At 43.6% G+C, this 27,737-nt stretch overlaps 1 protein-coding gene across 1 annotated transcript in view; it reads right to left on the bottom strand.

Annotated features, from left to right (window-relative positions):
• LOC146830794 (E3 ubiquitin-protein ligase TRIM39-like) overlaps positions 1-27,737 on the bottom strand; it is a 152,189-nt gene that overhangs the window by 80,187 nt on the left and 44,265 nt on the right. Inside the window, exons 2-3 of the mRNA XM_085603788.1 lie at positions 18,488-18,583; positions 4,010-4,240 (exon numbers count right to left, since the gene is read on the bottom strand). Coding sequence (XP_085459914.1) covers positions 4,010-4,240; positions 18,488-18,583 — 327 coding nt within the window. The remainder of the gene's footprint in view (positions 1-4,009; positions 4,241-18,487; positions 18,584-27,737) is intronic.

Here is a 27,737-nt window from a genome sequence, read left to right as displayed (position 1 = left end):
GAGAAAATCTAGACTTCTGAACATGTTTGTGTTCAGTTTCCAGTCAGTGTGATCTACTAAGAATCTGGAATTCCAATCCGCAGAAACATTGTTTTTTTCCTGGAAGATATTCTGCTCTTAACGATATTTTGTGTTCCAGGCAAAACATCCACAGTTCTTTTGCTAGGTTGGACAGGTCTGGCGATTTTGTGCCCCCTAGGCGATTTATGTAGGCTACGGCTGACATGTTGTCCATCTTGAGAATGACTGACCTGCCCTGAAGGGATTGCTTGAAACTCAATAGGGCATAGAGCCCTGCGGTTAACTCCCAAAATATTATGTGGTGCGTACTTTCCGAATAGGTCCATAAGTCTCCCATGTTCTGATTCTGAAAGCAAGCACCCCAGTCATGAAGGCTGGCGTCTGACTCCAGGACAAATTCCGGGGAAATGCCAAATATGGCTTTCCCATTCCAAGCGTCCAGATTTTCTAAGCATCAGGTCAGTTCTGTTTTGGCTTCTGAGTCTAGGGGAATTTTGTCTCAGTACCATAGGCCAGATCGAAGGGTTCTGCCCTTCAGCCTCTGGCAGGCCCGATAGGGTAAAGGACCCAGGAAAATAGCTTGGATGGAGGATGAGAGGAGGCCCAGGAGTCTGGCTAGTTCTCTTAAGGTTCAGAGATTGTGTTCCAGAACAAATCTTGGTTATCTTTTTCGGTGGGAGTACAGCATAGACTTCACGGTGTCTACTGTGAAGCCCAGAAACTCTAGAGACCTTGAGGTAGTCATGATTGATTTTTCTCTGTGTATAATAGAACCTGCACTCTCTATTAAGTTTACGGTAGTACTCAAGTCTTTCAAGATTTGATAGTGATCTTGAGACATGAGGAGAATGCAGTCTAGATAAATTATAAGGCGGATACCCCTTTCTCTCAAGACTGAGGTGATAGCCCTCATAACTTTGGTGAAGCACCAGGGGGCAGAGGATAGACCAAAGGGAAGAGCTTGGAACTGAAATAGGTGATTGTTCCAAGCAAATTGGAGGAAGGACTGGGATTCTTGCGCCATTGGGATTGTAAAATAGGCGCCCATTAGGTCTAATTTCACTAACCAGTCTTTTTCTAAAAGCATGTCTCTGAGGAGATGGATACCTTCCATCTTGAAGTGTCTGTAGGTGAGCGATTTGTTCAATTCTCTGAGGTTTATTACAGTCTCCACCCTTTGTCCTTTTTTTCCATATTGCTCATGAAATTCAGGTGATCCCAGGGCACCTCTACTATTGCTCCCTTCTCTAACATAGAGTTTACTTCCTCTGCCACAATGAACTGTTGTTCTTGGGTCAGGTATAACACTTTTGGTGTTGTAACTTGTTTGGGTTTTTCTATAAAATCTATTTTGAAACCCTGAACAGTCTCTAGAACCCAATGATCTTGTGTAATTGGCTTCCAGATGTGTACGAAGTGTTTTAGACAACCCCCCACTTTCCCTGTTAAAAAGGAAGGATGAGACGAAAAGGTACTTACTTGAAGTTTTGGAGGAGTTCTGACCTCTGGCTCTGAAGCCTCTTGAGCGGAAGGGTCGTCCTCGTTAAGGGTAGAAGGAGGGATTGGTCGGGTAGGGACGACCAGACCCCCGCTGCCTGAAGAAGGAAAGGTCTTTGGTAGGGACGGCCAGTAGAGCAACCCCTTATGCCGGCCCTGGCAAAATCACAAGGGTTAAAAACCCTGCGCATGTTACTTTGCGCCTTATCTAGAGCGGTGAATGTTGCCACATATTTGCCTTGTCCTTTGATCATTTCCTTCCCAAAAAGACGTCTGTTAGGGTTAACAGAGGGTTCCTTTTCGGCCACGTCACAAAGTTTAGGTTCAATTTTGGATTGGACCAGTTTCCTTCTTTCAGTATTTATTGCTGCATTAGCGTTGCCGAGGAGGATTAGTGTCCTCTGGCTCCATCCCCTCAATAATTCGATGTTTGGGGAAAAGCCATTAATGTGGTTCTCTTCAATTAAATCAATTAGTCTGCACAAGGGACCTAGCATGTTGAACATGAGGTGTTGACAATTTTTGAGGGAGCGCTACATCACCTTCCTAGGGTCTCTGCCCAGTTTAAATAAGAACTTAATAAGTTCGGGGTCAAGATTTGAGACAAATTTTATCCTGAACCATAGGTCTTGGGCATTCAGCTTTAAGGATATTCCTTGTGTCTCTTTCGAGGGGGTTTCTTATCCACCTCTTGATAAACTTGGCCACGTGGTTCTGAGGCCACCATTGGGAACTCCTAGGATGTTGAATGTCATAGGGGGAGAACATTTCCCCACCTAAGGGATCAATGATTATTTCTTTAGAGGAAGAGGGGAGTTCATCCTCAGAGAGCAAAATCGGGGTCATTATCATCCTGGTCCAGGTCAAGGATATGTTTGTCCAAGGACTCAGCTGTTTCTTGATCATCATCAATTAAGTGGGTGTCAGATAAAGCTCTTGGGTAAAGTGAGCCGCTTAGGGCATGCAGATAGGTTGTGCCGCTATGGACACCTGATGTTTTTGGGGCGCGTAGGCCTCCCATAGTGTTTGAGGCACTTAGTCCTCCTTTAGGGTGTGAGGTGCTTAAGCCTCCCAATAAGCTCGAGGTGCTTGGACCTCCCAGTGTGCGCAATGTGCTCTCCGTTTCTAAATTGTTTCTTTTTCTAGATCTTTTGCCCCCACATTTATTAAAATCCTCAATGTGCCCTCCGTGGAGAGCAGTGGGGTTGATAGATTCAGGTAGGGGTCTCTTTCCCGCAACAATTCGGCTTATAGTCTCCCTCATGCATGAGAACATTTCTTTTTGGATACGTTTTTTAATAATCTCCTCATTAGGGCTGGAACTAGGGGCCTGAGCTTGCGAGTCATCCGATTCAACGTAAGACATAGTAAGCGGTTGAATCACAGGGGGTTAAGTCGTTGCAAAAGTAGTTAACACCGATTAACTCCCAGGTAAGGGAGTTAAAAAGAGGCATTTAGGTAAAAGGTAGAGTAAATAAATGTCTCAAGCGCTTGTCGTTTGTTTAATAATTATAGACTTTTTGGTAATGAATAAGGCAATATCTCCACCTATTTGTTGTAACAGGGGTTAAATATCTCCACCTATTGGTTGTAATAGGGGTTAAAAATAACTTCCTTAAAGTAATTCTATGAATACAGCCCTCAAAATAATAAATGTATTAACCTAATCTGTTTCTCAAATGATAAAATATGACTTAGCTGATCGCTAGCGTCTCAACCGTCAAGTGTTGAAAGGGACAGCACGAGCGATCAGACGGAGTGAACCGGAGGGCTCCGGTTTGCATGGGTATCTTGGCGCTGCCCGCGCTTCGTAAATTGGAGTGTGAGGAGGGCCGCGCCTGAGCTGCAATGTGATGAAACAAAAGTGCAAGGAAGAGTGGAATCTCTCTTCCCGCAAGGCCGCAGAAGGGTCCGTGGACGTGAAAGGAGCACCGAGTTATGTCGGGAATACCAAAAAGCCCCAAATATTAAACAAAAACAGCAAACAATAATATTAAACAAACAGCAGACAATGTTAGCATGAAATGTTATGGCATATTCTAAGATATATTTAAGATTAACCGCAATGCAAATGTGACAGTAACAAGAAAGCATAGAGAGTAATGAAAAACTGAACTTATCTGCTTGAAGCCGCATTTAAAAGAGGCAGATCTATCTAGCCTTGTTGCCATTGTAACATATGAGCATTCTATTCTAGAGCTTTGCTTTGCGATGTATAAACTTTAATATGGCTGCTTGAAGTTGCATTAAAGGAATAATGCATAATGGTAGCCTCCGGTCTTGTAATGAAATCCAGAAATCTCTGTTATCTGTCTCATCCTGGTTCCCTTTTCCCTGGTCTACTTCTGACCATCATTTTATTTGGTAAACAGTTTTCAGTGGGTTCAGAGATGTGTGGAAGCACTAGATCTGGTTTACAAGGTTGGTACTTTCTGACACTAAAGAAGGTATGCTGATCTTCTTGTTTTATATATTTATTCCCTTTTCTTACCTTAAATATCTCCACATCCTGCTGCTGACACTTCGATTCAATCTCTGTGATCAGGCTCCTGAGGACAGATTGCTGTTCCTCGAATTTGGTCACTTTCTCCTTGATGATCTGAAGACTCTTCTTCTCTTCCTCCTCCAGCCTTCTGAGATGACAAGACTTTTTCTTCTCCAAAATCTTTTGTAGCTTCTCAAACTCATGAGAGATTCGCTCTCTCTTGCTCTTGAACTCGGCCTGCAACATAAAAGTAAATCACATATTCACACAGCTATCACCAGAAACATTTAATAAATGCATCAATCGACAATGGGCCTGACCCATTATGGTGCAGACCCATTATGGCGCAGGTTTTGTTATCATTCACTGGGTGATTGAGGGCGGAGAATATGCTGCACCAGGGAAAGAGACATCCAATGGTAGGGCAGCAGGCACAGCAGTTGTTCTTTCCTCGCATGGACATTTCCTATGCTACTATTTGAAATATTGGTGGAAGAGGGTTGATGTTGTGTTGTCTGAGAAGAGGAGAATAGCTGTATTCCAAGCTTTAATAGAAAAACAGAAATTTTTATGGGAAAATTGAAATTGTTTCACAGCACTGGACATTTGTTTTGAATTGCAGAGGGGGAAGACAGGGATCTGAGATTGAACTTAGATCGCTTAGGGTTGCCATCTTTGGTGAAGAGTTTCTGATGATGGGAGATGCTGCGGCGTTGTAGGAGATACATGGCACCGTAAACCTCAGGTCGGACTAGCAGTGTCTGTGGTCACATTTCCACTGGGATTAGCAGCCTTCAAAGCACAGACCAACACCTCCATGAAAGTGTAGAGAGATTGGTTACCCCCAACTCTCCTCTTCACACAGAAGAGGTCAGGATTAAACAAAGGACTGAATGACTCTTATGTGGTTTACAGAGAAGCCTTTGTAAATTGGACACTATTTTTATCCATTCTACTCTCAAACAAAATGTACAGTTTATTTTTGTTGAGATGCTTCAGGGCTCCCAGAAAGGAACAAAAAGTATGCGATGTGATGGGAAGAAGGAGAGATGGGTAATTACCAGAGGTCGACTGGCAGGGCTTTGTGTTTTCAGCGGTAGATGGAGTGTAAGACAAAAGTGTGCATCTCTCCCTGTATTTATCTTTTATAGAGAAGTAGTAGTAATGCAGTCATACATACACATTTTCACAATGACATCTTCCTATAATGTGTCTTTTTTTTGTAGTCTAGTTTCAAACACTTACTACGTGCAGAATTCGGTCCTATGTACTGCACTTGAAGTTTCAGATGCTCCTACTGAAATAAAAATATGCTTTCTATAGAGCTCTGCAGCTCTTCTAAGTTGGGTTCTCACTATTTTAATACCACAGTGCCTACAACTTTGAGGTCACACACACACATGCAAACAAGTGCATTAGCCTGAAAAGCGGTCTCACTGCTATTGCAAGCGCAATGATTGTTGGGAAATCTGTTTTGCGCCCCCAAATCTAAATGACTAAGATACGCCCCTGGAAAGGTCTTGGTCAAAGGACATCTCATGGTTTGGTACTGAACTATAGCTGCATGTTGGCATAGTTCGGCGGGACGCATCGTCTGAGAAAGTCTGTCAAGATGTTTTCTATCCACATAATTTCTTTGGGGCATATCACCAACAAACTGCGATAAACATCGCAGAGCGCACATAGCGCGAATTTGCATAACGCCGGCTATCGCCGGAATTACTCGCCGAGATAATGCGTTATTATCAACGCTTATCTCCATGGCGATAAAAATTCCGGCGATAGCGCGTTCTGAGGGAACATTGCTGGAAATTCAGCGATGCAACTACAGCGCGAAGGGAATCCTTGTTAATTGGGAGATGTGGATTTAGGCTTAGAATCCACCTCCCATTATAAATATAGCTAAGTTTGACATTTAGCAGATGGTAGCTGATGGCGATAACCGCGGTTAGCGCTGTTTTTTATGTAGCTATGGGAATCCGGGTCCTGCTTAATGATACCGCGATGTGCGGTTAGCGACTTTTCCAGGGTTGTTTCCAGATGGAACGCCTAGGGAACGCCTACTTTGCATGTCATTAGCGATTATTATCGCTGACATGCAAAGCGGCATTGACACGGGCGCTATTGCCAGCAAGCCGTCGCTAACAGCTGTTAGCGACAGCTTGCTGATAGGGCGATAAAAATATTGCCGCTTTAGCGGCAAAAAGTGCCGCTAAAGCGGCGATATTGCCCTTGATGATATGCCCCCACGTCTTTTGTACTAAAGCAAAGGTTACTCTCATTCATTCAACAAGAGTGTAAATATTAGAGAAGAAAGAAGAACATGTGGGTATCATTAGCATACATGAGTCTCCAGTTTACTGCTTCTCGCAGATGCTTTAAAATACATGATAAATACATGCATGAAAGATTCAAACTGACTCTAGATTCAATTTGTTTCACAAAAACCTTACAGCTAAATTTGCACAAACATGCCTGGAGAAAATAAAATTCTAAACACATGCATAGATAAAGTCAATAGGTCCTGTGTTGAGAGACAGAGTTTTCTCACATATGAACCATCTTCAATTTTGCTCTTGCAGGGATGAGCCCAGTGCATAATTAAGAAATTCATACAACAACGGTGGACCTTTCACCGGCACCTGACACACAGTCCCAAATAATTATGGCTTGGTGCACCTCACCTCCAATACCAGCCATTGTATAATATGGCTGCAGAGCAGAGTCAATTTAAAAAAAAAATGAATTGGTGAATCCAAAAATGCAAAAGTCGACAAATCTTCAAGTCTGTTTATAGAAAAAATTCTTCCTTTATTTGATGCCACTTTAATACATAAATTCCAGCTACCAAACATCCAGCCAACGCGTTTCGTTCAAAATCAATTGAACTTCATCAGGGCTTATATATCTTATTCAGCATTGATTTTCTTATTCCATGAGCTAATAGTGACAGTTTTCTTATTTCGTTGACCATATATAGCATTTAATCAATTAATCATGTCTATATTCCTACATAAAATCTGTCAGGGTCTTGAAATTAATCCCATTAGAAAAGGGGTACTAGTATCCCCCATTCAATACCTGAACCAGTACCACAATGCTCGGTCAGCACCCCGCCATTCGGGATTAATTTGAAGACCCTGCCAGATTTTAATAAGAAAATCAATGCTGAATAAGATATATAAGCTCTGACGAAGTTCAATTGATTTTAAACGAAACACGTTGGCTGGATGTTTGGTAACTGGACTTTATGTATTAAAGTGGAATGAAATAAAGGAATAATTTTTCCTATAAACTGACTTGAAGATTTGTCGATTTTTGTATTTTTGGGTGCACCACTTCAGTGCTTAATTTAGCCAGTGGTTGCCGATGGAAGGCATCAGCACTTATTTACGGGAACCGGCATTTATTTTTCTGCATCAGATATTTACAGAGAGCAAGAAACAAAGCGAAAAGATGGACAAAGACTGAAAAACCGTTACAAAGGGAGAAGGCAGGAAACTGCAGGAGTGAGTTGAAGGGCCAGAGAGTGTCAGATAGTCGATTAAAGTGGTGGATTTAGGACTATGCTATCTTGGTATTCCATGTGTGCACAGTTAATTGCAAGGGGCGTGTGCTTTAGAGCAGACCTTTGGGCACCACACTCTTTCATTTACAGAATAAGCATTTGATGAGCCCAGTCACTGCCAGGTCTACTAACCCCTCTACTCTTAACTGGTGCTGCGTAATGTCAGTGGAAGTCACAAGGGAATTGGAGCCTCTTATGCAGTTGCTTGGCAGGGCTTGTTCCTGGTAGACAATGTCTCCATGAAAACAACTCTTAGGCCTCTATCAAAGTCCTGGCGGGCAATAGGCGTTTGATGAGCCCAGTCAGTGCCAGGCCTACTCAGCCCTTCTACTCTTAACTGGTGCTGTGTAATGCCAGTGGCAGTCACAAGGGAATTGGAGCCATTTATGCAGATGCTTGCCAGGGCCTGTTCCTGGTAGACAAAGTCTCTATTGAAACAACTCTTAGGCCTCTATCAAAGTCCTGGTGGGCTACAACCAGTCTGCTAGAGCTGGGGCAACTTAAGTCCACCAATACCACTGTCTCACCATTGTGAGTCACTCAGGACCTTGCAGTTGTGTGTATTTAATGTGCAAGAAGGCCGGATGGATCAAAAAAAGTATCCCGAAGAACCACAGGCCAAGATGATGTGCCTTGAATGTGCATGGTTACCTAGAAGGTGGGAAGGCAGCAGCGATCAATCCAGAGTCTGACAAAACTCTGTACTTCAGCAACTGTCATAGCAAAAAAGACAAAAATATCAGATTGTGCATGGACTATGCCTCTCTTAAAGACAGAATAACATCAGACCAGTTCTTGTGAAGAAAGTCCTTGACAGCCTGCAGGAAGCTGCTGGCGTTCGGTGTTGGACCCGAGAAGCAGATAAGACCGGGGGATCAGGAAAAGACAAGATTCAGCCTCTCTCTGGGGTACTGCAAGTTCACATACACATTAAAAAATGCACCAGGAGCACCAACAATGTGTTAAAAAACTCATGCAGAAAACAGAGCACGACATGAACTTACTCGAAGTATGAATGTGTCTTGAAAACAGTGCGAGTACACAAGGAGAGACTGCTGGGGGCTACTAGAAGCCTGAAGGACCAAAGCCTCAAGCTGTCTCTGGACAAAGGCCGCTTACACTTCTCTACTGTGACACCACCTCTGAGAATGGAACAGAAGTGAGCCCAGCAACGATGGAGGCTCCCAGAAGCTGTCCTTCAGTGGAGCACACTAAAAGAATTATGGCTTCCTAGAATTTATCAACAATAACATACCCTTATTTAAATTGTCAGTGTGATTCCTTGAGCTGAATGAGTTGTTTCTGGTTGGCTTGTGCAATGGGGACAAACACACCGATATCAAGTTTGTAGTCAACATGCAACTTGCAGTACAGTATGGACCTCTGCGCTATGTCTCGTCTTATGCAAAGCGTAACACTAAGTACTTTTGTTGTTGTAGATCAATCTGGTTTGAAGTTTGGTTGTATCTTTATTTATTTTTTTATTTTTTTATTTTTTAAGCCATAAATGAAACAAACATTATATACATGACATTAGAAGGGTAGACATTAAAAAAAAGAGGTAAGTAAAATAAAGAGAAAGTAAGAATGCAAATCTTATACCTTTAAAGCCAAGAGTAAAAGACATAAAAGAAAATGAAACACCATCATGGGTTGATAACGCCTTATTGCTCCCATAACTGGTCAGTCCAAATCCGATTAGATTTCAACCATGATCACGATCCTCTAGATTTACCCAAAGCCAGTTCCATTTCATGAACCTGTCTAAGTAGGACCCATAATTCATTAACACTAGGGCTGATAGGATCTACCCAAGCTCTATCAATACATAAATGGGCACAGAGTAATAATAGTTGCCAGGAGATTCCAGTTACTAACAGCCCCACTTCTGATCCCAAGAAAAACTTATTTTGCAGTGAGCTGATAATTAGCGCCCAGGAGTGGACTGAGAATACTGGTGACCCCTCTCCAGAATACGTTGAGTTTAGGACAATCAATAAACACATGGCTAAGGTCTGCCGCATGTAGCCGACATTTCAGACAATATGATTTTTCCGTATTACCAGAAGCCCATTTAGATATAACCGCCGGAGTGTAGTACAGCATATATACAGCCCGATGCTGTTGCAACTTTAAATTAACTGATGTTACCTCTTGATCAAGTATTTCCATTATCTCCCAAATGTCCTCAGTGGTTATTTCAACCTGTAGGATCCGGCTGAGTTTACCCGCGATTTGTAAGCTTTCTTCGGTAGCCTGGGCCAAACATTTTTGATAGACTGAGCCAATTACCCCCCCCCCCGACCGATACGTGTATATATTCCGACCAGTACTGCCGAGGAGTTTAGCAGTGTTAATAACTTCTTGCCTGGTATAAAATAATCCCTAACCTGTAGGTATTTGAAGAATGTTTTTTGCGAGAGGTCAGATTCGTCCTTCAGTGCAATAAAGGAACAGAACCCCTGTCCATCATAACCTTGGCCGAGTTGGGTGATGCCATTAGATTGCCAGTCTTTGCCAGTCCGATCCTGGAATATGTTGGGCATCATTGGATTGCCCCATAGCACAGTGTGTTGATGCTGCGCCGGTAAAGAGTATTGCTTACAGATGTCAAGCCAAATCCGATTTATGTCTATAATTACCTTAAACTTTACCCTCTTGAAGTAATTGGGGTCAGCGGTTTTATACAATACCCCACTATTGGGCCACAAGCAAGCTGATATGGTAACAATATTGGGCCTCCATCCAGTCAGCAGAGCAGACAACAGAGACGACCGGCAAAAGAAGCCCAAAAATAGAACCGAAAATATGGGAGCTTAAAACCTCCCTGTGCATATGATAATCTCATAAACTTGAGAGCCCGCCGGTCACGCTTATACGCCCATATGAAACTATCTATAACACCATTCAATTTCTTTAAAAAAGGACGGGGGGACGTGTAATGGTATGGGGCGAAACAGGTATAGGGATTTTGGGAGGGTACTCCTTCCTATAACGTTACACCTCCCATAAATACTTAATGGTAGTCGATACCAGCTACGCAATTTGGCTGCAACCCTTTTCAAAAGAGGATCGTAATTTAATGTAATAATATCATTAACCTGGCTACAGATGTACACCCCAAGATAAGTTGCACACTGGGTAACCCCCAATATTGTAGGGATAACATCAGATTGAAAATTAACAATTGTCTGAGTCTTGGTGGCATTTAGCTTATAGCCTGAAAAGGAGCCAAATAACTCAGCCTCGTGCATAATGAGTGTGATGGCGTCGGCCGGATTAGTGGAGTAGATCGCAATATCGACGGCATACCCTGTAACCTTGAGTTCAATACCATTAAGACTAACGGGGGAGATCCTTCTGTTAAGCAGTAAGTGTCTTATGTATGGCTCGATATAGAGAGCAAATAACAAAGGTGACAGGGGGCATCCCTGTCGTGTCCCGCGTTGTACGTCAAAGTTAGCAGATGTCAAGCCATTCACTTTGATTCTAGCAACGGGGTTCTTGTACAGTTTTTGTACCGCAGAGATGAACCTGGGGCCAAGACCAAGTGACTGCATAGTAAGCCAAAGGGCCTTCCAGGCCACTCTGTCGAACGCATAATCATGCCCATTTGTATATTAAGTTTACTTGAAACGTTGAAAGCCGCGATAGCAGAACCTATATGGGTCGTTGTATCTCGTCCAGGAACAAAGCCGTGCTGCTGTGCTGATACCAACTTATGTATAAAAGGAGCTAAGCGGGAGGCCAGGATTTTAGAAAAGATTTTGGCATCCGCATTAACAAGTGATATTGGACGATAAGTGCTCTTATCGTCAAGCGGTTTCCCTTGTTTAGGGAAGATCACAATATTAGTTGTTCTCCATGAGACAGGCGCATTGCCCCCATTAAAAATACCCATGCCGAGTTGCAGATAGACCGGAGCCAATAGGTCCTAAAAACCTTATAAAAAAGCGTGATGGCATCGTCGCCGACCACTTTACCAGAGGGAAAGGACTTAATAGCGTCCTCCTCCTCAGCCAACAATGTTTTTTTGCAATTCGTCATCATCCAGGCCATCCAAGCGAGGCAGATGACTCACCTGCAAATATTCAAAGAAGGTGTGTTGACAGAATGAGGAAGCAGATGTATGTAAGTCAGCATAATACAGCCTAAATTGCTCTCTCATGTCCGTTGGCTGACTAAATGACTTTCCACCCTCCCCTCTGTTAATTTTGACACTGGTCCTGCCCTTTTGATCGGCAATCTGTAGGTCTTGCACCCGTACCACCCTCTCTCCGTATTCGTATTGCGTAGCTTTATGTTTATGATATTTAGACGCGATCTAATCCATTAAGCCCCGGTTGATTTTAGATCGTATTTTTAGCATCTGAAGATATATTGCCTGCGCACCCACAACACTAGCAGTAATTGCCCCAGCATGCTGGCGCTCTACTTCTAAATGCTCTCGCCAAGCCAATTTGGTCGCCTCTTTAGCCAGTCGATTCTGAACCAGAATAAAACGTAGAGTTTCCCCCCTGACGAACGCTTTCATACAATCCCAGACACATGAGATATTAGCCATTCCTAAATTAATGTTTAAATACTCCCTCTAAGCCCCTCCGACATTTGCCACATACTGAGGGTTACTAAGTAAGTGTCTCGGAAATGTAAAGGGCCGGGTGACTTTTCTAGCGCCAAGTTGTCTCTGTAGAGTCATCTTGACAGGATTGTGATAAGAAACGATCTTAGGACGGACCTCCAACGTATCATTTTCTAAAAGCGACCTCTTATATATCGATGCGGGAGTACTGTTTATGTGGGAGTGAGTAAAAAGTGTAGCCTGGCAGTGTAGGATATAGCACTCGCCAAGCATCGTCAAGCTAGTGAATATGCAAAAGCTTCAGAATTGCTGCCCTAGTGTTAGACATTCTTGCCCGACTTCTACTATTAGTAGTATATATTTTACTGTCCATTATGCGATTAAAGTCACCCAAGATTATAAGATCCTATCCCAGCCCAATAATTCACCACTCAATTGATCAAAAATCTCAGGGCAATCCGAGATTGGACCATATAAGACACAGAACGTAGCAATGCGACCGGATATCAGCAGCTGGACTATGGCCCATCTCCCCCTGCTATCTGACAGTGTGCGCATCACTGTAGCAACTTAAGTCCTTGATTTCAGTATAGCAACCCCCCGGATAGAAACTGTCTGTGATGTACAAAGTAGTGTATCGTAGCCAAGCTGTTCCAGCATCAGCCTATCTTTATATGCTATGTGGGTTTCGGTTAAGCCGATTACTTGTGGTTTCCGAGTACAGAGTTCCTCCCTGATTAAACGCCGCTTACGAAGCTGGTTCAACCCTGTGACATTCCAACACATAACTTTTAGGTCTGACATTGAATATTATAAAACTCTGACATCTTCATTTGAACATCTACCCTTCTAACCGTTAAATGTTTTTTTTCCCTCCCACAGGCCCCCATCCCCCGTCAACCTGTGCAAAGCAAACATTCATCATGTGCACCCCGCATCTCCCCCAATCCCTGCTGAGAGGAATCATCCCACCCCCGAGCTGTCGCTGGCAGACAGCTTTTAGAGGATGCCAACCTAACCCCCCCCCTGGCCCAGCTGCCCCCCACCATCCCGGCCTGCCTGTAATTAGCATCAAAGAAAAAAGCCCCTTTAACCTTTTTTTTTTGTTTTGTTTTTTTCCCCTCACTCACTGATGCCTCCCCCTACTTATATGCCTCCATCGAGTTTTACCCACCCCCTTTTGAATTCTAGGTCTAGAAAAAGTAAAGATAAAGGAATAAAAAAGGGGAGGGAGAAGGTAGAGAAAAATAAGTGAAACAGCCAGTCTTATTGTACTCAGTTTCTGTCTTTTCTATGCCAGTGCACTTGTAGCGCCACCTCCAGCGGCCTCTGCTTGCCATTTCAAAAGAGCCTGTCTGAACGTCCATTTCTAATAATCTTCAAGCGTGCTGGCTCCTGTAGAAAGACTTGCGAGCACACCAATTTAAAAGGATCCATTAGCTGTAGCATCCTCCAACGCTGGTCCATTGTGGTCTTGCACAGGTCCAAACGCACAAAAATAGTCATAGTGCCCAATTTGACAGGAGACGAAGGCCACGCCTTAGTGTAAATTGTTTGTCGCAGCAAGAAGTTACCTAAAAAAATCAAAATGGGACGTGGTCAAGGTGGGTTGTCACCATTCCCTCGTGGAATAGTAAAGGGTATACGATGTGCCAGTTAAACTTGGGAGTCCATGTCCCAATCTGAGAGATCAGGAAATGCTTGTTGAAGCAAACTAACGATATACGCCTGTGGATCCGACCCCTCTATGCCCTCTGGTATGCCGAAAAAACATAGATTGTGGTGCCGTTGGCGGTTCTCAAGATCCTCAACCTTAGATTGCAAAAAAGCCACCTGAGTTTTGCATGCTTTCGCAATCCCGGCCGTGTGAGTATTAGTTTCTTCAACTAGCGCCACCCGTTGCTGTAATTCCGTAACGTCAGTTAACAAAGAGGCAACTCTACAGGTAACTTCAGTAAGCGCAGCCTTGATATCTTGACTATTTGCCTTTGCTTGACTGTAATATTCCTGAACCTCAGTTCTTTGAAGAGACAGCGCCTTAAGGATAGTAGTTAGAGAGGGTATGTCTGACTCATAGTGCTCCAAGTGACCCACTTCAGAGTTTGATGTGCTATCCTTTCTTGCACCTGAAGTTCCAGGAATTGATGTAATCCTCGTCTCAGCCAATTCTCTGCTATCCGCCTCAGATTTACGATGCCGACTGAGAGCTACTGGCAAAGCATTTAAGGCCGCTGCAGGAGAAGGAAGTTGTTGGTAGCCATTCTCGTCCCTCATCAGTGAATCAGAGGTCATACTACCAGGATTAGAAAGTCTCGAAACAATAGCCTTGACCTCCCCTTTCGAAGCCACCCATTTTCGCAGAGTGCTAAAATTGGCATCCGGCTTCGTTTTATTTGAAACATCACTTTTAAGTCATCCCGCAATAGAAGTAGTGAGAATAACCAGGCACCACCCCGCCCCCAACCACCAGAGCCTTTAGCGCCTTTGCCCGTTCGGGGCCTCTGGTGGTTTTAGGACCTTACCCTGTAATGATTTCGCCTCAACCACCACCGCTGCTGCTGCCGTACATTCGGCGATGGGGGGTTCAATCATTTCATCATTGCTCCCATTACCTCCTGTCCCTCATGCCGCATCTCCTGACTGTAATGATAATTCCGGCATAACATCATTGGGTACATCCTGAAGGGCTTGATCCACAGAAGCAAACATAGGGCCATCGGATACCTCTGATCCGTCACTACAGCAAGTTGAAGATGATGGCGTTAAACTATCCCCACCTGCTGCTCCACAAATTAAAGGATTGGGATCCAACTTTTGATGTGTACCTTTATTGTCTTTTCCCCCACGACAGACACCCCGTAAAAGGTCAGCCTGCTCCTGTTCCTGGGGTATTTGCATAACCACCACATCGGGGGGAGTAGTCGCTGGCAATACTTGTTGAATGACTCATTTTCGCAGACTATGTTGCTCACGTCTTGAGACACAGAACCATTACGATCATTAGGATTCGCCATTGACTTGACAGGGGGATCATTCCTCTCTGAACCCAAAATGCCAACTGTGAGTAACCCCCTATCATCCAGACCATCCGTTACCGCTGGCATAAGGGCTTCAGCCATCTCTTGCCCAGGGATAGAATTAACTGAGCCACAGGCCTGGAGTACCCCCCCCCCCACCCCTCTGCCCTGCCAGAGCGAAGTAGTCTCAGGATAGGTCGCCCGAGTGTAGAGCTGGAATCAGGGTCTACTTTAACATCCTGACCCTCATGCCCACCTGTGCCGACTTCCTCAGGGATAGGACTGCTACCCTGTATTGCCAAATTGTCTCCAATAAAACCCCCACCCATTCTGGTCCAATGTACGTGGGGGGACCATAGCTACAACGCAGGGCAACACCAATGTCCACTGACCGGTACTTGTTGAGGCTTGGCGTGTGTCTCGACGAGCAGAGACCGTGGTGCAGCAAAACGTCAGTCCAATATTCATCGAAAGCGCTGCTCGGCCCGCATACACTAAACTATGTGTAACGGCTGAGCCAAGCCGCCACATCGATGCTATCAGCAAGTGGCAAGCCGTTTGATGCCTGTTGCGGAGCCGTCTCCACTATTTAGCCGCCTTGTGTTGTGACGCCATATTGCCGTACCGCGGTGGAGCTGCTGAGCCGTCTACAGTCACCAGGTAATCAGGCGTAGCGTGCCAGGGTGGCTGTCTGGGGGGTCTTTAGAATACCCCCCCACTCTCACTGCACACTCGCCGTCATCTCGCTGGGCTTAGCATCAGCCCTAAGTATCTTTATTTTATAGCAGTAATACTCCTATGCTGATTATTCATTGTTTTTCCTTTTATTGTAGGTGTTTAGAGTTAATAGGTATATCTTGTAAAAAGAAGAGTTCCAGAAAATAGGATTTGCATTGAAACATCGCTTCAATACATTTCGGATGCCTCTCACCCTTTGTCACTATGACTGTTCAGGCAGGTATAAACCTACAAACAAGAGGTAAAACGCAACAAATGCCTTAAAAAACATTCAGACATTTACATACATTTGCAAGCACAGAAACTATTTGCACACATAGTACATATGCAGGGAACATAACATACCTTGTCTCGTCAATGCTGAGACTCATTTTTTGAGTGAAGTAATATACACATTTCTCACAATTAAACATTAACTATGCAACAATATTTGTTTCATTAGGAGAGTTGGAGCCTATGTATACTTAAGTATTTAAAAATTCTTTAATGTGGATCATTCAATTGACTGTGTGTTGCTAACGCCTACCAAGCCTTAAGTTTCTCATGCCAAGTCTCAGGAAATAAACCAGAAGAACCAACGTGACTATGTTTTGACGTCTGTTGAGAGAATGACCTGCACTTCCTATATGTAAGCAGAGCTGGCTTTAGTGTTGGTGCCAATCTTTGTTCCCCTCCACCATCTCCCCTCCCCCCATGTTCCCCTCTCCTCCTAGATGACATAATTCTCAATGAATTCCCTCACTACAACCCTCCAATGGTGCCCTTCATCTTTCTTTAGCTCACCAAGTTAGGGCGTTGGAGCGCTTAACATCACACACATGTTATACAAAGACAATGAATGAATGTGTAAATCAATGCATAGGAAATGTTATGGAAGACAATGAGAGCCACACTGTCTAGGAGACAATGAGATCCACACTGCCTAGGAGTCACATGTCATCCATACTGGTTGGCATTATGGGCCCGATTCACAGAACTAACTTAAGACAAAATCCTAAACTTACAACCATTTTCGTATTCACAGAAGGCACTTACTCTTTTTTCTTATTCACAGAAGACACTTACTCACTTCGGTATTCACAGAAGTTAGGAGTCCTAACTTTAGGACTCCTAAATGCCTTCTGTGAATACCGAAAGTCTTCAAATTAGGATTTTTCTCAGTTTAGGAGTCCTAAAGTTAGGACTCCTAACTTTACTACTACTAAATTGAGAAAAATCCTTATTTTAAGACTTTCGGTATTCACAGAAGGCATTTAGGAGTCCTAACTTTACTACTACTAAATTGAGAAAAATCCTAATTTTAAGACTTTCGGTATTCACAGAAGGCATTTAGGAGTCCTAAAGTTAGGAGTCCTAACTATACTACTACTAAACTGAGAAAAATCCTAATTTTAAGACTTTCGGTATTCACAGAAGGCATTTAGGAGTCCTAAAGTTAGGACTCCTAACTTCTGTGAATACCGAAATGAGTAAGTGCCTTCTGTGAATACCAAAATGAGTAAGTGCCTTCTGTGAATACCAAAATGAGTAAGTGCCTTCTGTGAATACCAAAATGGTAGTAAGTTTAGGATTTTGTCTTAAGTTAGTTCTGTGAATCAGACCCAAGATGTTAAGAATGCTTCATCTGGAGAAACAAAGAGGTAGATGTATTACATTTTCTCATGACACAACGCAGTAACTAAAGTTGCTGAACTGTGTGGTGTGAAAAGGAGAGAGCAGAACAGTGCCTTCTCTAGTAAGATATGGTGCTGTTTTTCTTTCCACTAGTGCTGGCTTACCTTAGTCTGCCTTGCGCCCGTCCTAAAGGGCGGAAGGGTCCTGGTCCCCCACCTTTTTGCAGGCATAAAGAGTATCTGTCAGCCTGAGCAAAGGTCAGCCTGATAGACAGACACTCTTTGTGTTCTTGATAGCCAGCCAGGCTCTATACAATCGCTAAAAGCACAGGTCCATGGCTGCCTGAGGTGAACTTAGCCAGCTGAAGATTTCACAGCCCTGTCTGCTTGACATCTTCAGCCCAGGAAAGCGCTTGCAGGTTCTCCCTCACATGAAGATTGGGCACCTCACTGATGGACTCAGATGTGGGCACTTCATGTTTAACCCCTTGAGTGCCCATGACGAGATGGTCTTGTCATGGGCCGCGGTTGCGCTGTGCCCATGACGAGACTATCTCGTCATGAGCCCCGCCCGCTAATGAAACGCCCGGCACAGGGCGTGGAAAGGGCGGGGCACACAAGGGGTTAAGTCCCCTTGCTACCATCGCCCCTGTGACGGTGATCTTTCCCTCCAAGAAGGTAGCTAAACATGAATCAGGGTTTTGGTTAAAGCAAGTCCTGGGAGTTAATCATCTTTACATGATATCCAAACAAGAACTCTAGAAAACCCCTTGTTCCTTAGAGAGACTTTATTCCTCTATGTTCATGAAAGTTGCAGATAATAGCTTCAAAGCACATTAAGGACACCTCTAACCCAGGTATCTCCGACCCACTACATGAGTGCGGTGGTTCTGTTGGGAACAGATAAAGCGAGGTAAAGTTTGGTTTCCTCTCCCCATACTGATTTATCAGTTACTGTTCTCTTACCTCCAGCTGGTCAACTTTTGTCTCTTCTGTGCGATGCAGTTCAAGCACATCCTCCAGCGTTTTCTTCAATCTGTCTAGATAACGCTGAAACTTCTCCTAAAAGAAGAAAGTCTATATTTTCAAATCATACAATATACAACATACACAACACAATGTTATGCTATGTTAGCAATTTTATAAAGTGTGACTACTACCCCAAAGGGTGTCCTGGCATTTAGAACAGTAGCAGAGCGAGTAACAGACAGGAAGAAAACTGCAGAGCTAGACTACAGTGGGTTAATATTAGGGAGTCTAAGTGATCTTATAGAGCCAGAGTCCCACGTGATACTATAGAGCCAGAGTCCCAAGTGATATTATAGAGCCAGAGTCCCAAGTGATATTATAGAGCCAAAGTCCCAAGTGATATTATAGAGCCAGAGTCCCAAGTGATACTATAGTGCCAGAGTCCTAAGTGATACTATAGAGCCAGAGTCCTAAGTGATATTATAGAGCCAGAGTCCTAAGTGATATTATAGAGCCAGAGTCTCAAGTGACATCAGAGCCAGAGTCCCAAGTGATATTATAGAGCCAGAGTCCCAAGTGATATTATAGAGCCAGAGTCCTAAGTGATATTATAGAGCCAAAGTCCCAAGTGATATTACAGAGCCAGAGTCCCAAGTGATACTATAGAGCCAGAGTCCTAAGTGATACTATAGAGCCAGAGTCCTAAGTGATATTATAGAGCCAGAGTCCCAAGTGACATCAGAGCCAGAGTCCTAAGTGATATTATAGAGCCAAAGTCCCAAGTGATATTATAGAGCCAGAGTCCCAAGTGATACTATAGTGCCAGAGTCCTAAGTGATATTATAGAGCCAGAGTCTCAAGTGACATCAGAGCCAGAGTCCCAAGTGATATTATAGAGCCAGAGTCCTAAGTGATATTATAGAGCCAGAGTCCCAAGTGACATCAGAGCCAGAGTCCCAAGTGATATTATAGAGCCAGAGTCCCAAGTGATACTATAGAGCCAGAGTCCTAAGTGATACTATAGAGCCAGAGTCCTAAGTGATATTATAGAGCCAGAGTCTCAAGTGACATCAGAGCCAGAGTCCCAAGTGATATTATAGAGCCAGAGTCCTAAGTGATACTATAGAGCCAGAGTCCTAAGTGATATTATAGAGCCAGAGTCTCAAGTGACATCAGAGCCAGAGTCCCAAGTGATATTATAGAGCCAGAGTCCCAAGTGATATTATAGAGCCAGAGTCCTAAGTGATATTATAGAGCCAAAGTCCCAAGTGATATTACAGAGCCAGAGTCCCAAGTGATACTATAGAGCCAGAGTCCTAAGTGATACTATAGAGCCAGAGTCCTAAGTGATATTATAGAGCCAGAGTCCTAAGTGATATTATAGAGCCAGAGTCTCAAGTGACATCAGAGCCAGAGTCCCAAGTGATATTATAGAGCCAGAGTCCCAAGTGATATTATAGAGCCAGAGTCCTAAGTGATATTATAGAGCCAAAGTCCCAAGTGATATTACAGAGCCAGAGTACCAAGTGATACTATAGAGCCAGAGTCCTAAGTGATACTATAGAGCCAGAGTCCTAAGTGATATTATAGAGCCAGAGTCCCAAGTGACATCAGAGCCAGAGTCCTAAGTGATATTATAGAGCCAAAGTCCCAAGTGATATTATAGAGCCAGAGTCCCAAGTGATACTATAGTGCCAGAGTCCTAAGTGATATTATAGAGCCAGAGTCTCAAGTGACATCAGAGCCAGAGTCCCAAGTGATATTATAGAGCCAGAGTCCTAAGTGATAATTTAGAGCCAGAGTCCCAAGTGACATCAGAGCCAGAGTCCCAAGTGATATTATAGAGCCAGAGTCCCAAGTGATACTATAGAGCCAGAGTCCTAAGTGATACTATAGAGCCAGAGTCCTAAGTGATATTATAGAGCCAGAGTCTCAAGTGACATCAGAGCCAGAGTCCCAAGTGATATTATAGAGCCAGAGTCCTAAGTGATATTATAGAGCCAAAGTCCCAAGTGATATTACAGAGCCAGAGTCCCAAGTGATACTATAGAGCCAGAGTCCTAAGTGATACTATAGAGCCAGAGTCCTAAGTGATATTATAGAGCCAAAGTCCCAAGTGATATTACAGAGCCAGAGTCCCAAGTGATACTATAGAGCCAGAGTCCTAAGTGATACTATAGAGCCAGAGTCCTAAGTGATATTATAGAGCCAGAGTCCCAAGTGACATCAGAGCCAGAGTCCCAAGTGATATTATAGAGCCAGAGTCCCAAGTGATACTATAGAGCCAGAGTCCTAAGTGATATTATAGAGCCAGAGTCTCAAATGACATCAGAGCCAGAGTCCCAAGTGATATTATAGAGCCAGAGTCCCAAGTGATACTATAGAGCCAGAGTCCTAAGTGATATTATAGAGCCAGAGTCTCAAGTGACATCAGAGCCAGAGTCCCAAGTGATATTATAGAGCCAGAGTCCCAAGTGATATTATAGAGCCAGAGTCCCACGTGATATTATAGAGCCAGAGTCCCAAGTGATACTATAGAGCCAGAGTCCTAAGTGATACTATAGAGCCAGAGTCCTAAGTGATATTATAGAGCCAGAGTCCCAAGTGACATCAGAGCCAGAGTCCCAAGTGATATTATAGAGCGAGAGTCCCAAGTGATACTATAGAGCCAGAGTCCTAAGTGATATTATAGAGCCAGAGTCTCAAATGACATCAGAGCCAGAGTCCCAAGTGATATTATAGAGCCAGAGTCCCAAGTGATACTATAGAGCCAGAGTCCTAAGTGATATTATAGAGCCAGAGTCTCAAGTGACATCAGAGCCAGAGTCCCAAGTGATATTATAGAGCCAGAGTCCCAAGTGATATTATAGAGGCAACTCATTTTTGAAAACCCAGGATTTTAAGACCTTTCTCAGTTTAAGAAGGGTGGGTGCGAACCATAAGGCCACTGGGATCGTATTCCAGAGCTTTGATGCAGTCACTGTGAAGGATGTGCTCCTGGGTGAACACGTTTCCAGTGGTGAAAGGCTCCATTTGTAGGAACTGGAGCCATTTACTTCTATCTCCCTTGGCCCTCAGGTAACAGGTCTCACAGTTACTGTGCCTCAGGGGTCAGCGTTACGCCTCTGAACTGACCAAGGGCTGGCCTCATTCTTCTGGTTTCAGAGGGAGGTCTGACCCACCCCTCGCAGTGGCTGCTCCTCTGACGCGATGCTCCATGGCAGGTCTCACCCACTCTTCATTTGTCTTAGATGCCAACCCCTTGGATGTGGACAATGTGATTGTCACAGTAAGTGGCAGATGACTGAATGATTGTACAGGTCCAGTGAGAGGTGAGGGCTTACAGACATCCAGGACAGCGCTCTAATCCTGGTTCAGGACCAACATTCGGGTGGGAAGGTCCCCATGCAGTTGAGACCCACTCACAGTAGCACGAGTCACGGGACCACAGCGACTGCGACCAGAAACAACTCCAACACTACTTATTAATAGTCTACCTCCAGAAAGGATTGATGAAGGATGTTGTGGAACCAGAGTGATTCCTCGGCTCTCAGAACAAGTATAATTCAGAGCACAGAGGTGGTGATGCAAGGTCAGGGGAAGGGAGTCACCCGAGGAATCAGGAGGACATGGCCGCACATTAGGGCAGGTTTTCCTGTCCATCCCCTGGTCCTAAATAAATGATAGAGGGTTCTCAGGAGCTCCCAGTGTGTGAGGCCATGGTCCTCAAGACCAGCTTTGGTACTAGATAAAGGCTGCTTCAAGCAACAGGGTCAAAGGTTTTCTCCTCTGCCCTTCACCACCAATACCAGGGGAGGTGGGGGCTGCTTTTGATGTTATTTTCTTGTTTGGGGTGCAATGTGACGTTGAAGGATCGTCACAGGACCTTTATGGTGTGAGATTGCGTCCGTGACATCAGGAGTAATAAAAGAAGACGTGCTCTGCTTGCGATATGTAAGGCAAGAGGAAAAACTGCCCGATATAGTGACTTACTAATGTCCCGTGCACATAAAGTAAAACGTTCACATGCACAATTTGTTTTTAAAAAGCCCATAATCACTTGTATGTGATTTGGGTAGACACATGATATATAAGCATCTGCAAAGCCAACAAATCTGATGTTGGCCTCCAGCCATTTTGATGTGCTAAAGCTTGTTTTGTTTGGTCATGTTGTTTGCTCACTTTATTGTAGGCAAAGCCGCCGGGCCCTTGTCAATCTAAAAACAACATTCGCTCGAAGCAAAAATATTATTTTGCCTAAAAAAACCACACATTGCCATAAAAATCCATGCCATTGTGTGCAGATGCGCCATTGTGTGCAGATGTGCCATTGTCTGCAGATGCGCCATTGTATGCAGATGTGCCATTGTATGCAGATGCGCCATTGTGTGCAGATGCGCCATTGTCTGCAAATGCACCATTGTCTGCAAATGCACCATTGTCTGCAGATGCGCCATTGTATGCAGATGTGCCATTGTGTGCAGATGCGCCATTGTGTACAGATGTAGTCCTCGTAAAAGAGCAGAATACTGTCACTCACAGTGAAAAATATGAGTGAGTACACTAGATTTCCAACGCTGGATATCAAGAGTACTCGCTCAAAGCGTATATAAATGCTTTGCTTCTGTGATTACCCCGTATCCGATTGATTTATTTAATGGTATAGTTTATACAGGGGTGGTCCCAGATTCTTGGAGGGAAACTAATATAGTGGTGTTTCACAAGAAAGGGAAACCCAAGGAAAAACCTGGATCCTATCGTCCCATCTCGTTAATAAACGCAGACACCAAACTCTACTCTACAATTCTGGCTAAAAGGTTGGGCAGGGTCATAGGCGATCTCGTCTCCCCCTGGCAACACGGGTTTGTACCTGGACGAGGCACCACGGATCACATCAGGAGGGCCATAACACTGTTTGACGCCCAGTCCACGGTGGGAGACGGGATGGCCTTGATCCTGCTCGACGCAGAGAAGGCTTTCGATAGAGTGGTCTGGGACTTTCTTTGGGGGATTTTGGCAGGAAGGGGATTTGGTGAGAAACTTATAAGAGCATTAAGGGCAATGTATATCAACCCAGTCGCCAGAGTGGTGGTTATGGGCGAGAGATCTGATTTGATAACAATAAACCGTGGTACACGTCAAGGCTGTCCTTGTTCCCCAATCCTCTTTGCGTTATATATCGACCCGTTTATCCAAAAGATCCTAGGCTGTCCGGGAATTAGTCCAGTGATATGTGAGGGATTCGAAACTAAGGTTATGGCATATGCGGATGACCTGGCGGTGACCACAGTGGACCCGCATCAGGCACTTCCTGAGCTGATACAAATGGCAAAGGATTTCGGTGAAGATTCAGGATACTTATTGAATGAATCCAAAACACAAATAATCTGTACTGAAAATATCAGCAAAATTGATGAAAGATTTGTTGACTCAGCGACATACTTGGGGGTCAGAATTAATGCGGCAACAGCGAAAACTGTCGCTGAGAATTTTGGATCATTGAGCAAATCCATAGAAACAGATCTAAAAAGAATTGATGTTCTACACCTTTCATTGATAGGAAGGGTCAACGTACTAAAAATGACTATGTTCCCCAAAGTTCTTTATTTATTTCGTGCCATACCCCTCTTAATAGATGAAACAGTAATCAAAGGCTTGGAATTAATCTTTATAAAATTTGTTTGGCAATATGGGCGAGTCAGGCGTTCTACAAATTTATTGTCTCTCCCCAGGGATAGGGGGGGTCTGGCATTACCGAATCTGAGGCTATACCATTGGTCATGTTTGCTGGTACATATGTCTATCCTCTTTCAGACTGAGGCTAAACCCACCCAGGTGAATCTCGTTACTCAGATGCCTCCCTCAATATACGAATTATTAATTGGCCGTAAAGCGGTAGGTTTACTTATGCGGGAAGTAGATCGAAGATATTATAGAAAGGCTCGCTTTAAGGTATTGGAAGGGGCATGGGGCGTCTGGAGGGCAGTTTCAAAGTTTTTTGGAATCCCTAAAGTAAATCGATATCTTCACCTCCATAATTCTAGGATATTCCCTCAGATGGTAGACGATAGAAATCTGCAGGTATGGGGAAACTTAGGAATTAGGACGGTTAGTGATTTAATGAGTGGGGAGGAGTTCTTGGATTTTGAGGCACTACAGTACAGCGTTGGCATCTCTCGAAAACACTGGCTACAGTATATAAGATTGACAAGCTGGCTGAAGGCCGTAAGACCTAGGACTTTACTGGTAGACGAATTCCCCATTATGGACCAGCTGGCTAAGGGGAGCGAGAAGATTAAGGCTTTCTATACACTATTCATCGGCTCAATACAAGATGATTTGGAAAAAACAGAATCCTCTTTGGCTATGAAACTGGGAAATCCGGATGTAGATTTAGATCATGCCCTTCTCTTACAAAAGAAAATATTCCGCTCCTCTAATCTGAAGGCGCAGCATTATAAAACTTTGTTCAATTTATACCATACGCCTGCGAAACTATACTCTTGGGGGATAAGGGAAGATGATTGCTGTCCCAGATGCAAGACAGGCCAGGCAGATCTGCTCCATATGTTTTATGATTGTAAGTCCTTGGAGGGAACACAGAGGGAAATAGAAAAATTCTGGGAGGGGCTGTTAGGCCAAAAAATCCTATTGTCACCCACCCTTATGATATTAGGCACTGATAATAGGTTAAATCTGGGGAAAACGGAGGAGGCCCTGGTGTTTATCTCCGTTGCAGCACTTCGGATATTAATTTCTGCAGGTTGGAAAGACACTGTTGCTCCTTCTTTTCAAATGTGGCTCACTAGACTACTTGGCCTACATAATATAGAGATCTTGTTGTATGCTCAGAAAGGGAAAAAAACTGGTGATTTTGGGAAAAGTATCTGGGCTCCCATTACAAGGTGGAGGAAGGCAAGATTAAGAGAATAAGAGAGGAGGAGAGCAGGTGATAGTGAATAGAAAGAAGGAATTTAATTTTTTTTTTGTTGATCCTGAGGGGGTAAAGGACCTTTGAAGATTATGCTACAACTGGAAGCTCAAAATGTGTGTACTGATTTTTGATTTATTATGATCTCATTATGTACCTACTGCAAATAAAAAAATATTTAAAAAAAAAAAAAAAAACCAAAGCGTATGGAGAAACTTATCGCCGTACAGGATATTGGTACTTACACTAAATTAGCTTCATAACCAATGTTGATGCACAACCTTACCAGACTTTACAAGAGGCTGGACGACAAGTAAATTAACTACAGGACACACAGCAGACGTTACCAGGAGGGAATAACTACCGGCAATACGATAGGAGGACTACTAAACAACAGACAGCCTTGAGGAACTTGCGGGTTAATCCCCTTTTTTACGATGAAACACAAGTTGGCTTTGTGGCTAAGAGCAAAATAACCGAACATCAGATTGAAAGAATAAAAAAGACAACAGTGAAATGTCAACACATCTAAATGGACTGTATACATTTTATATTGGCGTGTGCTAGAGGCTAAGATTATACTGCATTGGTGACCCTTAATCACACATTGGGGAGTGGGGTGAATCTCCCTACCTTGTGAGCACCGTATAGATATTAATTGTACAATAGATACTGTGTGTATTTCTTGTTGAGCGCTGTTTCCCGTCTACTGATCACCCATAAGAAAGTATACTTTATTATGAGTTTCGCAGTGCGGGAGTGGGACCGCCCCGCACCACCAAAGCCATGTTTGACCACCTGCCCAGATTAGGAGTTTTCTGCTGTCTGGCAGGCGGTCTTTGGTGTTCACATGGCGGTGCCTATGAAATAGCAAAGAGGTGGAATTCCCGGCACACAGGATTATTGTTTGGGGTCAAGGACAACAAGTTTCCCTGTTTATTTTGTCCTTGGGACAAGTAGGCCAAGCCCCCTGCCTTTGGCGGTCAGATTACAGTACCACATTATGGATCAGAGAATGCATTGTCTGCAGTTAAGGAAACATTTAAGTCCATCAGTTGATGCTGTTCGAACTTGTATTTATGGTTCATTAATACAAAGCCTTTATTATTAGGGTGAGCGCGCTCTAAGGAAATGGAAGTTCGGACTGCTCTACTTACAGTGTTTCCAGTATAAAAATGTGTACACGTTTGCAAAGTTTAACTATATGAGGTTCCCAGGATGCCCTCTGATTAGATGCAAACATATGCAAAAGCTTCAAAGCAAGATTGAAGATGCTTTGCTTTTAAAATAAAAGGTTTATTAAAAAAATGCAACTAAGAAAAAAACGTTTTGATAAACTACTGTGAAATTTTAGGTACCATTTCTTTGAAGCATCATTTAGTAAACTGTTTTGATGCATGCTAATATTTCCCAAAAATATCCATAATGGAAAATCAGTGATACCAGTTTCAACAAAATTATAGAAAACATGAAAATAAACAAGCATTTGGTAAAGCCAATAGGTATGACATTAGTGATCAGTTTTTTGGTTTTGTCAATGCAGGTCTTGTTGTGACAGTTTTTGTAAAACTTTATTGTTGTGGAGGCTGCCGGACCCTCACCATTGTAACAAACATTGGCAAAAGCAAAAAATAAATTTGGTCTCAAAAACCACACATTGCCATAGTAGTTCCTGGCACCGAACAAAAATATTTTGCAGGCTAATATGCTCCTTGTGAAAGATCAGAATGCTGTCACTCACGGTGAAGCCAGCTGGTACATAGAGAGAGAGAACTTTAATAAAAACAAAATGTTTTGGTAACGCCAAACCTAAATAGGGGACTAATTCTTAAAGAAAGTCACAACAGTGTCCTTGCATTAGTGCACATTTACGGCTGGCATTAATTCACTAAAATTTACAGAAGTAGGTCAGGAAATCGTTCTCCTAGAAAATATTTCTGAACTGCATTGGAGCAAGAGCAAATATGCATGTGTAGATTTGCTCATGTGAAAATCTGTTGAGCGGTAGGTAACAAATTAATTTTTCCTCCAACCACTTTTTTCCCCAACCCTGGAAGAAGTTTTACTTATGACCTTGTAAGGAGTAAAATGCCAACATTTCAAGGTACAATGCCAATGAACACTCACAAAACATGCAAGTTAGTAGGTATACATAGACTCAAAGGGGCATTCCTATCATTGAGAACTATTGCTTACCGCTACTTCCAGCCCCAGTGTGTAGAACTGCGGAAACATGACAAATTAACCCCTTCCATGCGGGGCAAATTCCGCCGCGGTGCGAGGGGCGGCGGGGCTGGGCGTGGCGCTCAGGTGCTC

Source organism: Triturus cristatus, chromosome 5_1 (assembly GCF_964204655.1).
Source record: "Triturus cristatus chromosome 5_1, aTriCri1.1, whole genome shotgun sequence".
NCBI lineage: Eukaryota > Metazoa > Chordata > Amphibia > Caudata > Salamandridae > Triturus > Triturus cristatus.
The sequence above is the reverse complement of the archived record's forward strand: the minus strand, read 5'-3'. Positions and strand labels throughout refer to the sequence as shown.